General features: G+C 47.3%; 1 protein-coding gene across 4 annotated transcripts in view; it reads left to right on the top strand.

The window, feature by feature from the left end:
* Nucleotides 1-2,575: 2,575 nt before the first annotated feature.
* The window catches only part of LOC136831343 (ATP-dependent DNA helicase Q1-like), a 443,841-nt gene continuing 433,824 nt past the window's right edge, over nucleotides 2,576-12,592 (top strand). For 3 of the 4 annotated variants that reach the window (XM_067091648.1, XM_067091649.1, XM_067091650.1), the window contains exon 1: nucleotides 2,679-2,855. In XM_067091648.1, coding sequence (XP_066947749.1) covers nucleotides 2,813-2,855 — 43 coding nt within the window. In that variant the 5' untranslated portion in view covers nucleotides 2,679-2,812. Of the gene's footprint in view, nucleotides 2,856-12,592 lie in introns of all 4 variants that reach the window. The other variant, XM_067091647.1, reaches the window with a different exon arrangement.

Here is a 12,592-nt window from a genome sequence, read left to right as displayed (position 1 = left end):
CTCCGCCCAAGCAGATACCTGCTTTGATCAGACGTTACCTACATCTTGGGGGGGCGAGTATTGTCTCTCTCCTCTCTCTTTTCTATCTAATTTCCCTATATACCATACACTAATAGAGATGGGTGAACCAATTACTTTCACGAAACCGAGTAATTCGGTTTGATTACTCTCGAGAACCGAATGAGCCGAGTACAAAAACGTAATTGAACTACTATGTCACTGCTATAACAGTATGGCAATAACAGAAGCATATTATAGGTTAGGTTTGAAGTTTACAACGTCATATTAAATGTCGTAAACTCGGATTTTTGGCAACAGGCCAATTCCTGAAGACTCCTTTTCTTTCCCTTAAAATTAATCAGCCACGACTGTTAATGCCGTGTATGTATGTATGTATGCACTAACTGTATATATGTATATATACATTCATTTTAATGTAGAAGTGGACTGAAGATATACGTTGTTTACCGTATAGATCTCGTGTCATTAATTTCGTCTCTCGCTTATGGTCGCAGCAAATATTTTCCACTAGACTGTTTGTTTGTTTGTATTGAATTTAGTGCTAGGCTGTTTGTGAAATAAGATTTCGCTACTGTACTGTATACCAGCTGCTTTACTTACTTGTATTTGCGTTTAGTTATAAAAACATAAATATTCCAGGGCTCACTGCATATTAGCTAAACGCAGTATGCATACGTCTCAAAGTATCTCTGAAGGGCTGGAAAAAAGCCGAAGGCATTTCAGGCAACAAAATATAAACCAAAGGAATAAAAAACTAAACTGAACTTATTTTATTGCGATGCACAAAATAGGAAACATTACAAACCAACGGAATGAAAACACAAAACTAGAATTATTGTATTGCAATACACAATAAAAAACACAAGGGATTGAAAACAAAACTCAGGGTAAATTTCGTTTTGCAACCAATTAAAAAAAAAACAAGTAATCATGCACACTCCTCTTGCCTACATGTTTTCATGCAAGAAACACAACAGCTTGAGATTTTCAGGGGACAATCTATTCCTTCTTTCTGAAACTATGTTTCCTGCAATGGAAAAAAGACGTTCACAGGGGACAGACGTTGCCACTACATACATTCAAATATTTCTTAGCAACTCGGTATAATGTAGGTAATGATTCTTTATGCTTCTCCCACCATCCCAGTGGACTTTCACTTCGGTTTATCAACTTTTGATCCAAGTATAGTTTACTGTAATTTCACTCTCCAGAGGGGGTGATGATCTTACTTCGGTGACAGATCTCTTTGCTTGTGTTTGTATGGCATCAAACAAATCTCAAACTGATGGTGAGCTTGGGGTAGAGGGGGCTGAACTGTCAGAATCTTCAGTCAACAGAGCAGCAGCATCTGGGTCTGATGAAATCACACGCTTTAGCATATTAATGACAACAGAAGGGGAACGCACAGGGACGGTTTAGAAACGAGGATCTAATAATGTAGCTAAAGCTAAGGTCAAATTTTCGTCCATTCTTAGAAAGCCTTTAACAGGGACTCACGCAAAGCTGTTTCACTTAAGCACTCTTGCACGAGAAAGAGATACTTCCAAATTCGACCAATTGGTATGATTTTTGATGCAGTGACACTTTTTTCGGATGACAGTTCTTTTGTCACTCATTAAAAGGTCGCAAAATTTTAATAAGGTCATTAACCATCTGCCATGCCTCTTTTTCCAAAATCTCCACTGGATTATCTAACCTCACAATTGCAACCTTTACCTCTTCTCCTTGCTCTACAAGTCTCTCAAACATTTCATAGGTAGAATTCCACCTTGTTGCAACTTCTTGTACCAGTTTATGTTTTGGCACATTCAGCTGCATCTGCGATGTTTCTAACGTCTCAGAACCTTTTACGCTTCGGTGAAAGTAAGAGACAATATTCCGACATTTTTCACGTAGCTCTGTAATGCACTTCAACCCATCATTGACAATGAGGTTCAAGGTGTGAGCAAAACATGGCAAATGAGTTACACCAAGCATTTTCACTGCATTAACGATATTAGCGGCATTGTCCGTAACGACACAGCTAATTATCTCAGCGATGTCCCACTCATTATCAATTTCTCTTAGTACATCACACAGATTTTCGCTAGTATGACTGGCTGACAAACGTCTAAGATCCAGAGGGGCACTATTTATACGATCTCCTATGATGAAGTGACCAGTAACACCCATATTTGCAACCATTGTTCTTGAAGTCCAAATATCATGAAGTCAGTATTGACCATTCCTTCCCATTGTTTAATACTGGTGATTTAAGTACGTTTTAATGTTATGAATAGGCTAAACATTAAGCATGCAAAATTTTTGCTTATTTTTTAATTTGTCAATATCTTTGTACTATTTTTTATGAGTTCAGGTGTAGTTTCCATGCCGTTTACGAAAAGTAATCAAATTCCCAAGAACCGAGTAAGCCGATTACTAACCGTTTCATTTAAGAACCGAGCGCACTCGGACCGAACAGCCCATCTCTACCACCTAATAGCCAGCAAGTTACTCTTCACAAACCTATCTAAAGGGAAACTGAAAATAATAAAGAATTTATGGAAAACATATTGTACCACAGAGAAAACATGCCTAAATAAGCACGCATTGCAAAACAGAACGAGAAACGGAGCCGTATCATATATAAATCCTTACTATTACTACTACTAGTCCTTTGCACTTTACTAACAGAAATTATAAACGCCGACTAGCAATTCATTTGTCAACTAGTTGAATTGCCCATCTATCACAACGGTGTTCATCGAGTTGACCCCACGACCTACTGTGTACTGCATCTGTAAAGGCGAAGATGGATGACTGCCAAGTCATACCAATAGAGGACACATACCAAGGTAATTCAAGTGTAATGACTGAGGTTAAGATTGGTGTTCCGCCGAGGCCTACTGTCGTCATTCGAAGGAGTCCACCCTTCTAACTTTCGTTGTGAGGTTAAGCTTAGACCTAGCTTTTAGGAGTGCTTAGGCTAGGCTAGGCAGGCCTATTGTTAGGCTGCTCTGCAGCTAGTGATTGTGGGAGCCAGCGACAATTTGGCGGCTGTTTTCTCATGGCCTGAAGAAGTGCATCCCGTCCAATTGAGAGGTTAGGCTAAGTGAACGTGGTGGGGGGGGGGGGGGAGAGCCTATCTCTGAGTAACAGCTCCGCACGGACTGTAGCCTCTGGAACGGTTCCATAAATATGCAAGTCATTAGTGAGCCAATGTTCAAGAAGGGTTGGCTAAGGAAATCTATTATATATAAACCATAATAACCTAACATACCCTAACCTAAGCTAACAGGCCGTGTTACTTACCGGGGGGGGGGGAACCCCCAGGGTAAAGGAAACCACTTTCTACCAAAAGTTCCCCTACAGCACCACGCATGCGTGATAGCATTCCAGGATGGCCAACATACAAAAACATAATCAGTTCTGAGGTTAATTACAGTCGGCCGACAAAAAGTTTGGGCAAATTCTTGATAAGCGACCAAAATACTAGAGGAAAGGTCAATTTCCAAGGTAACGCCCGATGAGGAGCTAATGCTTAGTTTTACCCAGTGGGGGACTGAGCAGTGGCGGGACCCTCAAAGAGTCGTGGTTCCGAGGCTACTGAAATACAAACTCGTGTTCTTGACTTTGGATTGAGCTTTGAGCATGAGTGGGAAGCAGCCATTCAGATGTAATGAAGGTTACTGTTCCTGCACAAATACAAACCTTCTCGGTAATTCGTAGCCAGAGCTCTGCAATAGGTAACATAATGTTTATTAATGAAATTTTTTGTTGTTCCTACACGATGTACAAACCGTTGGTCCTCTACATTAGGATTGTTCTGACACAATATGCAAACCTTCGGTCCTTTACATTAGGGATTACTTTCAGGCGTAGGCTGGAAACGGCCGTTGAACTTCAAACAGGGTGGTTAGGTAGTTAACTGCTGTCCGGGAGGCGGGCGTACCGCCTGCCTGGATGTAAACATTCCCATTTGCTTTCGGCCGTCGTAGCATGCGGACGTTGTTCGTCACTCTCTCTGCCTGACTGCTTATTTCTTCTATTTTTGGTTGGAAATCTTTGTGTTTTCTTTCGAAATCATTATGGACAAGTCTTCTAAGCCTTCCTATCCCCAGCATGTGTGTCCTGGGGTAGGAGGAAAGAAATGCAATTCATTTAGGTGTAGCATCGACGCGGACCCACACGCTCTCTGCCCATCTTGCGGGGGACGTGTGTTCGCGTGACGCTCCTTGTAGTGAGTGTTGCTCTTGTAGTGAGTGTTGCTCTTGGTCCCCTGAGCAATGGAGGAAGTTCGAGGGGAGGAGACGTTACCGTCGTAAACCTACCAAGGAATCGACCGAGGGTAATACGCCCCCGACGACTCCAGTGGTGGCAAATGTGTCAAGTTCGTTTCTCCCTCCCGGCGAGCTTCCCCTGCTTGCTCCCTCTCCTTCGGGTGAGGACTCCCCCTCCCCTTCCTCATTTATTTCATCGGTTGTGGAAGGGCGCGGGGGAGAGGTGGACTGGGATATCCTCTCGGGGGTCTCTTCCCGTTCTGGAGGGGAATTTTTTCCTCCAGAGCGGGTAGAGGCTTCCCAACCTAACCCGACTTTCGCTTCAGGTCTTGGGCTGGATAGCCAGGCAACGGACATTTCATCAACCTGGCTACACGTGGGCCTACCTGGCGTACCGTCACTGAAGGGACTGGTCTCACATCTATCCAGCGCTCCAGTGACCACTCTGCAGCAACAGTCACCACAACCTAGGTCACCATGTCAGAGTTCACCAAGCTCCCGGTGTCGGTAGCTTCGCACCTGGATACCCAGGTCTCGGCTGCCCCTGCCATGCATCACACAGTACCGCTGCCACCTGGGTTCCTGGCCCCGTTCATGCGACCGGACCCCTCCTACATGGTAACGTCAACTCTTCCATATGTGACTGTCCCTGCCCCCGTTGCTGACCCTTGCCCGATTTCGACTATGGTTCCGGCTCCTTGCTTCTCGACCCAGCTCGGCACTTTGTCTGTTCCTCTCCCCATACCTTCAACTCTGGCGCGGCCCAGCCTGGCTGCCTACGCACCACCTGTGCCTGAATTCCTGGCCCTGCCTACTTTCATTCATGGCCGACACGCGGTTGCTCCCGCCCAGGTAAGTGTTGGCCCGAGCACCGCGGTCTCTACCCGGGGTGCGCCTTCTGCTGCAGCCCCTCCTCCAGTTCCTGAGTCTTTGGCTGCGCCTGCTTGGTTTGGGGACTTGACGGTGATACTGAAGAAGATGGTGAAGAAGAAGAAGAAGAGGTCTAGAAAGGTGTCGTCATCTTCGTCTTCGTCTGCTGCCTCTTCTTCTTCTCCTTCCGAGGCTTCGCGGCCGAAGAAGAAGTAGTCTGCCTCTCCCCGCCCTAAGAAGTCTCACACCGAGACTTCCAAGGGACTGCCTCCTTCCACAGGGAAGGAAGTGGGATCTCTCGTCAGCTCTTCCCGATCCACGGATCAGGGAACTGCTGCCCTGACCTCCGGGTCAGTCGCATCGGGGGCCAAGGGCATGCAGACCACAGTCCGCACCCCCCCCCTGCTGTGCCTAAGAAAATTCCTGCTTCTAAGGCCAGCGAGTCCATGTCGGACACTCATACGCTAGTTGCTCCGAGTACCCAGGTCTCCAAGGAGACCTGGGTACCCCAGGCTGATACGGGAGAAACTTCTTGCTGTACAGACCAGGGCGTGGGGCGAGAGAAAGAGCCTGAGCATGCAGGTGCCCCGGCTTTTCCTGCTGGCACTCCTGGGAGTGCCAAGTCAGGTTCTCGGGATAGTGCTTCGGCCCGAACGCCAGGAGAGACAGAGAAGAGGTCCCCAGCTCAGTCTTCCCAAGAGGCTACGGCCTCGAAGAAGACTGGGCCGCGTCTAGAGGACAGTGCAAGCTCGCACCAGCCAGACGCGCGCTCGACTCCTCCCAGTCCCCGGCCACATAAGCGCGGCCAGCCTGGCTCGGGGGAAGCGAGCGCTCGGCTCACGCGAGCCGCTCCGCTCTCCTCGGGAGACTACTTCACCTAGGTGAAAGCACTCTCCTCGACCCGGGCTGCTGTCACCACTGCGGGTTGGTGACCGCTCCCAGCCCACTGCCTCTGTTGGTTCTGCCAGCAAAGCCAGTTGGAGCGCCCGATCCTCCTTGCCTGTCCCCTCCTCCTCTTCGGCACCTTCCAAGGGATGTGAATCGGACAGGAAGAGCTCTGGCGAGTTTTCACCTCGGAGTTCTACCTTGTTGGCGTATGAACCTGGCTCGGTCCTTGGCTCGACCAGGTCTTACGCCTGCGTGGTCGATCACGGGGTCTGCCAAGGTTCTCCCTCCTGCAGGGAGAGTAGATCGGGAAGACCGCACTCTGGAAGGACTCGAGGATCCTCTGCCCCAGGATGCGGACACCCCCAAGATACAGAGGACTTTTGCAGAGGTTATTGCGCTGATTCGTCAGCACAACGACCTTGGGGAAGGGACCACGGCCTCTTCTGTGGATCGTCCTTTGTGTCTTGAATCCTTTTGGGGACCCAAGAAGGAACCCAAGGCTTCGGTGGGATTGCCGTGGTCCACGCTTGCCGAGGGGGTCCTCGACCAAGTGAACAGTCTTGTGTCTGGGCAAGACAGCTCACTTCAGTCAGGCCGCTCGGATAAGCTTCTTCACCCCCCCTTCTGCCTCGCCAGAAGCGCTTCTATACTCCAGCTGCAGGGGCGTTGGTGACTAAACAGGTTGACCCGGACCTGACTCGTCTGGATGTGGGTCTGACGTTGCAGCAGCTTACTGCAGAGAGTATCTCCCTCTCCCAGCAAGAAGCTGCATCCCTGGAAGCCACCGTCATGGCGGCCTTCCAAGCAGTCTCCTGTCTCGATCTGTGGTTCTTCACAGTATCAAAGGTAGCTGCTTCCTCGGGCGCCATTGTACCTGGGGAGGACTCCGCCTTTGGGAGACTGTGCCAGTCTGGGGGTAGGGCTATCTCCTACCTCGCCTGCCAGACTGCAAACCTGTGGGCAAACTTGGTTCTGAAGCGGAGAGATGCCGTTTTCTCTCGCTTCTCCAGGTCTGTAGGTCCCGAGTCAGCAATTGCCCTTAGGAATGGACCGTTGCTGGGTTCCTCCTCTCTCTTCCCCAGAGAGTTGGTGGACGCCACGGTAGACAAACGCCAGGCTGATGACAGTGACCGGCTTGTCCACCAGGCAGTGGCCAAGACCTCTGGGTCTTCGCATTCCACTGCGGCCAGGTTTTCGGGCCAGGCTGGCACTTCCGCGGCCCCTAAGAAGTCCCAGTCTTCGAAGGGGTCCCGGGGAAACACCCAGCCTTCTTCTTCCTCAAGAAGGGGGGGGTCCCTCCTGTCCTTTCCAGCCCACTTTCCAAGCCGGTAAAGGGGGCAAAGGGAAGAAGAAGAAGGGGAAATGCTAGGGGCGGTGTTCCCCCCAACAGCTGCCAAAGGTGGGGGGATGCCTGTCAAGCCATTGGGCAACATGGCAGCGACACGGAGCGGAGACCTGGATAGTGGATGTCCTTCGGAAGGGATATCTACTACCCTTTGAGTCTCGGCCTCCCCTCACCTACACTCCAGTCCATCCCCAAACATACGTCCAAGGATCTTTGAAGGACACCACACTACAGCAAGAAGTGCAAGACATGCTGAGCAAGGGTGCTGTAAAAGTCATGTCGGACCAGTCTCCAGGCTTTTACAGCTGTCTTTCTCGTAGAGAAAGCCTCAGGGGGATGGAGACTGGTCATAGACCTCTCTCCCCTGAACCATTTCATTCGCCAGACTCTGTTCACGATGGAAACAGCGCAATCCGTGCTGGCCTCCATCAGGGAGAACGACTTCATGCTTATGGTGGACCTGAAGGATGTATATTTCCAAATACCCATTCATCCGTCCTCTCGCAAGTACCTCCGCTTTGTCCTCGAGGAGACTGTCTTCCAGTTCAGGGCACTTTGTTTCGGGCTCTCGACTGCTCCCCAGGTGTTCACGAGAGTCTTCTCTCTCGTGTCAGCTTGGGCCCACTCGCACGGGATATGTCTACTGAGGTATCTTGACGACTGGCTAGTCCTGGCAGGCTCTCGCTCGCAGTTGCTACAGGACAGGGATCGGCTCCTCGAGTTTTGCCGGGATCTAGGGATCATGGTGAATCTCGAGAAGTCAGATCTCATCCTCAAGCAGAGGATAAAGTACCAGGGCATGCTGATAGACACGGTGGCAGCGAAAGTCGTTCCCTCGGACTCTCGTATCAGCAAGTTCAGGCAGGCAGCACAGCTGTTCCTGTCACGACAGGAGCAGCCAGCCCGGCAATGGCAAGTCGTCATCGGTCACCCATCGTCTTTGGAGAAGCTAGTACCTCACGGGCGTCTTCACCTGCAGTCTCTTCATTGGAGACTGAAGGAGTATTGGTCCCAGTCCTGAGACCTCCAGTCCTTCCTCATCCCTCTTTCCGAGGAGGTGAGGGAGGACCTTCGCTGGTGGTTGGACGACAGGAACCTCTTGATTGGAGTATCCCTGCATACTCCCCCTCCGGACATGCTACTGTTCTCAGATGCATCAACCGAGGGATGGGGCGCACACCTGGAGGAGTTGCTGACTTGGGAGTGTGGCACCGAGACGACAAGTGCCTTCAAATCAACATCCTGTAACTCAAGGCTGCCTTCCTGGCCCTCCAAGAGTTCCGGGGTTGAGTGATGGGACACTCCATGGTACTGATGAGCGACAATACCACGGTAATGGCATAAGTCAACAAGCAGGGAGGCCTGGTATCCCACCAGCTTCATCAGTTGACGATGCAGGTGCACGAGTGGGCCAGGTACATTCCAGGCAAGAGGAATGTCATGGCAGACAAGCTCAGTCGCCAGAACCAAGTGGTAGGGACCGAATGTTCCTTCCACTCGGAGGTAGCGGAAAGGCTGTTCGACCTGTGAGGGCGTCCAGCCATCGATCTGTTTGCCACCCGGCACAACAGAAAGCTCCAGGTCTTCTGTTCTGTCGTGCCGGACCCATGGGCCGCTGCGTAGTACGTGTTCCAGCACCTGTGGGACAACCTTGACGTATACGCCTTTCCCCCGTTCTGTCTGATTCGCTGAGTGATGATCACCCTGAATCTCAGAATGATTCTGGTGGCACCCAAATGGCCCAGGCCGTTTGGTATCCAGACCTGCTAGCTCTCCTCTCCGAGGTGCCGAGAGAGATTCCTCCCTGGCCCAACCTGCTGTGCCAACCCCACATAGAATGGTTCCACCAGGCAGTTCATTCCGTGTCTTCACGGCTGGAGGTTATCTACCATCTCTTGCGAGCAAGAGGCTTTTCGCGTCGCGCAGCAACAGAGATGGCAGGATACCTTAGACGATCCTCCGCAGCGGTATACCAGGGAAAGTGGTCCGTCTTCTGTGGTTGGTGTCGTGGAAGGGGTATCTCTCCAGTCGGAGCTACTGTTCAGCAGGTCGCAGACTTCCTTGTCTTCCTTCGCCGAGAGAAGCTTCTCTCCGTTTCAGCCGTGAAAGGCTACCACGCCGCACTCGGCCTAGTCTTGCGGCTGAAAGGAGTAGACATCTCCTCTTTTGAGATATCTCTACTAATGAGAAGCTTCGAAAGGTCTTGCCCACCAGGGATCTCAGGCCCCCTGCGTGGGATGTGACTCTCGTATTAAGGAGCCTGACTCGTGCACCGTACGAGCCTTTACGAGAGTCATCAGACAGGGATCTGACCCTCAAGACCGTCTTCCTGCTGGCCCTGGCTTCGGCAGAGAGTTGGCAAACTTCACAGACTTTCCTTCAATGTAAAACACTCGAGGGGTTGGGGATCAGTTACGCTTGATTTCATCCCATATTTCATAGCAAAGACTCAGAATCCTTCGGTCCCTGACGCACGGTTCAAGTCCTTCACGATCCCCTCCCTAGAGGACTTTGTAGGTAATGAACCAGATGAGATGCTACTGTGTCCTGTTAGAGTGCTGCGGCGCTATCTGAAGAGGACTCGACGCCTCCGGCCTGAGTGTCGACTACTCTTCGTTAGTACTGGCTCAACCAAGAAAGAAGTGTCCAAGAACACCATCTCTTTCTGGCTTCATGAGACGATAAGGAGAGCTTATTTGCCTTTATGTCATCCGATGCCAAGTTCTTCCTAGCCTACTTTGCATGAACTGACGTTTCCTCTCTCATGCAAAGGGACCCAGAAGTCTGACAACTGATCCCGCGTTTCTTACAACCCGATCATTTTGTCAGAGGCAGTTTTCCCTTCCTCGTTCTCACGACCAGGAAGGGAAGACAAGGTGGTGAACTCCAGTCAGTTCATAGAGACTCACTCAGATTCCTCCCTCCAACCAGTAAGTCTCCTAATGTAAAGGACCGAGGGTTTGTATATTGTGTCAGAACAAATCACAATTTTTAAAGTAAATTGTATTTTTCCTAACTATACAAACCCGAGGTCCTTTACACTTTATGCCCATGGTCCTTTACATTACGTACTATGCCCGCCTCATGCCACCCCGCAATCTGAACCTGGACCGAAAGGCAAACTGGAATATTTACATTCTGGCAGGTGGGTATTCCTGCCTACCTGGCGGTAGTTGCTGCCTAACCACCTTGATCAAGAGTTTAACTGCCATTTCCAGCCTACGCTGAAAGTAATTCCTAATGTAAAGGACCTCGGGTTTGTATAGTTAGGAAAAATACAATTTACTTTCAAAAATTGTGATTTTATGACTCAAGACAGAAATACAGAAGGTTTACGTTTAAAACTCAATCTCTTAAAACTAATTTATTACCTAACTAATCCACAGTCTATTAAATCACATGAAATTTGGGCCCTCCACAGCACTAGGCAACCCAAACAAAAACAACAGTACATATATATATATATATATATATATATATATATATATATATATATATATATATATATATATATATACAGGCAGTCCCGGTTTTTGACGGTTCCGACTTCTGACGATCCGAGTTACGGCGCTTTTCAAATATATTCATCAGAAATTATTTCCTGGCTTACGACGCATGTTCGGGGTTCTGACGCGTGGAACGATCCGACGGAAGAAATATGGCCCCAAAATGGCAGAATAATCATAATTTGAAGGTTTTTTGATGTAAAACTCAATAATAATGCAGTTTACATCGTTTTCAATGCACCCAGAGCATTAAAAGTAAGGTTTTCTTATGATTTTTGACGATTTTCGACGATGTTCGACTTCTGACGATTTCTTTTCGGTTACGACGTATAAGAAGCGGAACCCCTCGTAAACCGGGGACCGTTGTATATATATATATATATATATATATATATATATATATATATATATATATATATATATATATTATATATATATATATATATATATATATATATATATATATATATATATATATATATATATATATATATATATATATATATATATATATATATATATATATATATATATACATATACAGTCCCCAGTTTCTGACAGGGTTCCGTTCTGACAACACGTCATAAGCCGAAAATTGTCGTAAACCGGAAAAATCGTCGAAAATCATAAGAAAACCTTACTTTTAATCCTTTGAGTATCCTTTGGGTATCTTGAAAATGACATAACCTGCATTTTTATTGAGTCTTTCATGAAAACCCTCCAAAATTTTACCATTCTACTGTTTTGAAGCTAGAGAGAGAGAGAGAGAGAGAGAGAGAGAGAGAGAGAGAGAGAGAGAGAGAGAGAGAGAGAGAGAGACTGCCTCACCACTTATCTACCAGAAAAAGACATAAATTGGAATTTTACAGAATTACATTGCGCTCCCATTTTTACTTTAAGTATCATCCTACATCAAATATAGCTTAAATTATTATCCTGTTACTACTGTATTAATCTTTGAAATTATATTAATATCTTTTCAAAGTCATCTTAAACACTAGTACCCTTTTCCAGTCAGAGAGAGAGAGAGAGAATGAATTACCACTATGACTTACATTCAGCCATTCTTGTCCTGGCATGAGAGAGAGAGAGAGAGAGAGTTTATCTCTTTAATCTCTTGAGGAATGTTAATCCATTTCTCTTTACTGCGACTGACAACAAAAAATTGTTTTTTTCTTTGCCTTCCAAAGATGTAGGCTACCACTACATTTACCAAGCACTTTTAAAGCACCATGAACACACACACACACACAGTGTGCATAGGTAAAGAGACTCAAAGTAGCAGTATCTTTTCCTGTGAGAGTGAAGGGCTGAACTTAGTATCGATTTATAATATATCTCTCCATTTCTCATTCTACCTTTTGGAGAGAGAGAGAGAGAAACTGATCTTCTGCCCTTAGTCTGCTTTGAAAATGCATAAATGTTGTAATTTCAGTATGCTGTATTATTATTATTATTTAATCTTATTAATATTTGAAAATTAGCTCTTATTAGATAAGTCATTTATATATCATACAAACGTAGTTAGTCGTCATCTCCCACAAATTTGTTAGAAAAATGTTATGCAGTCATTCTCTCTCCCACATTGGTGAGAGAGAGAAAAAAAATACTACGCACCCTCTTTATAGTGTATGCAAAGCCCGTGAGGTACAAGCTTTGTGATTGGTTAAAATCCCACCCTTCCTGCCAATAGCATGTCGTCA

The sequence above is a fragment of the Macrobrachium rosenbergii genome, chromosome 48, assembly GCF_040412425.1.
Source record: "Macrobrachium rosenbergii isolate ZJJX-2024 chromosome 48, ASM4041242v1, whole genome shotgun sequence".
NCBI lineage: Eukaryota > Metazoa > Arthropoda > Malacostraca > Decapoda > Palaemonidae > Macrobrachium > Macrobrachium rosenbergii.
The sequence above is the reverse complement of the archived record's forward strand: the minus strand, read 5'-3'. Positions and strand labels throughout refer to the sequence as shown.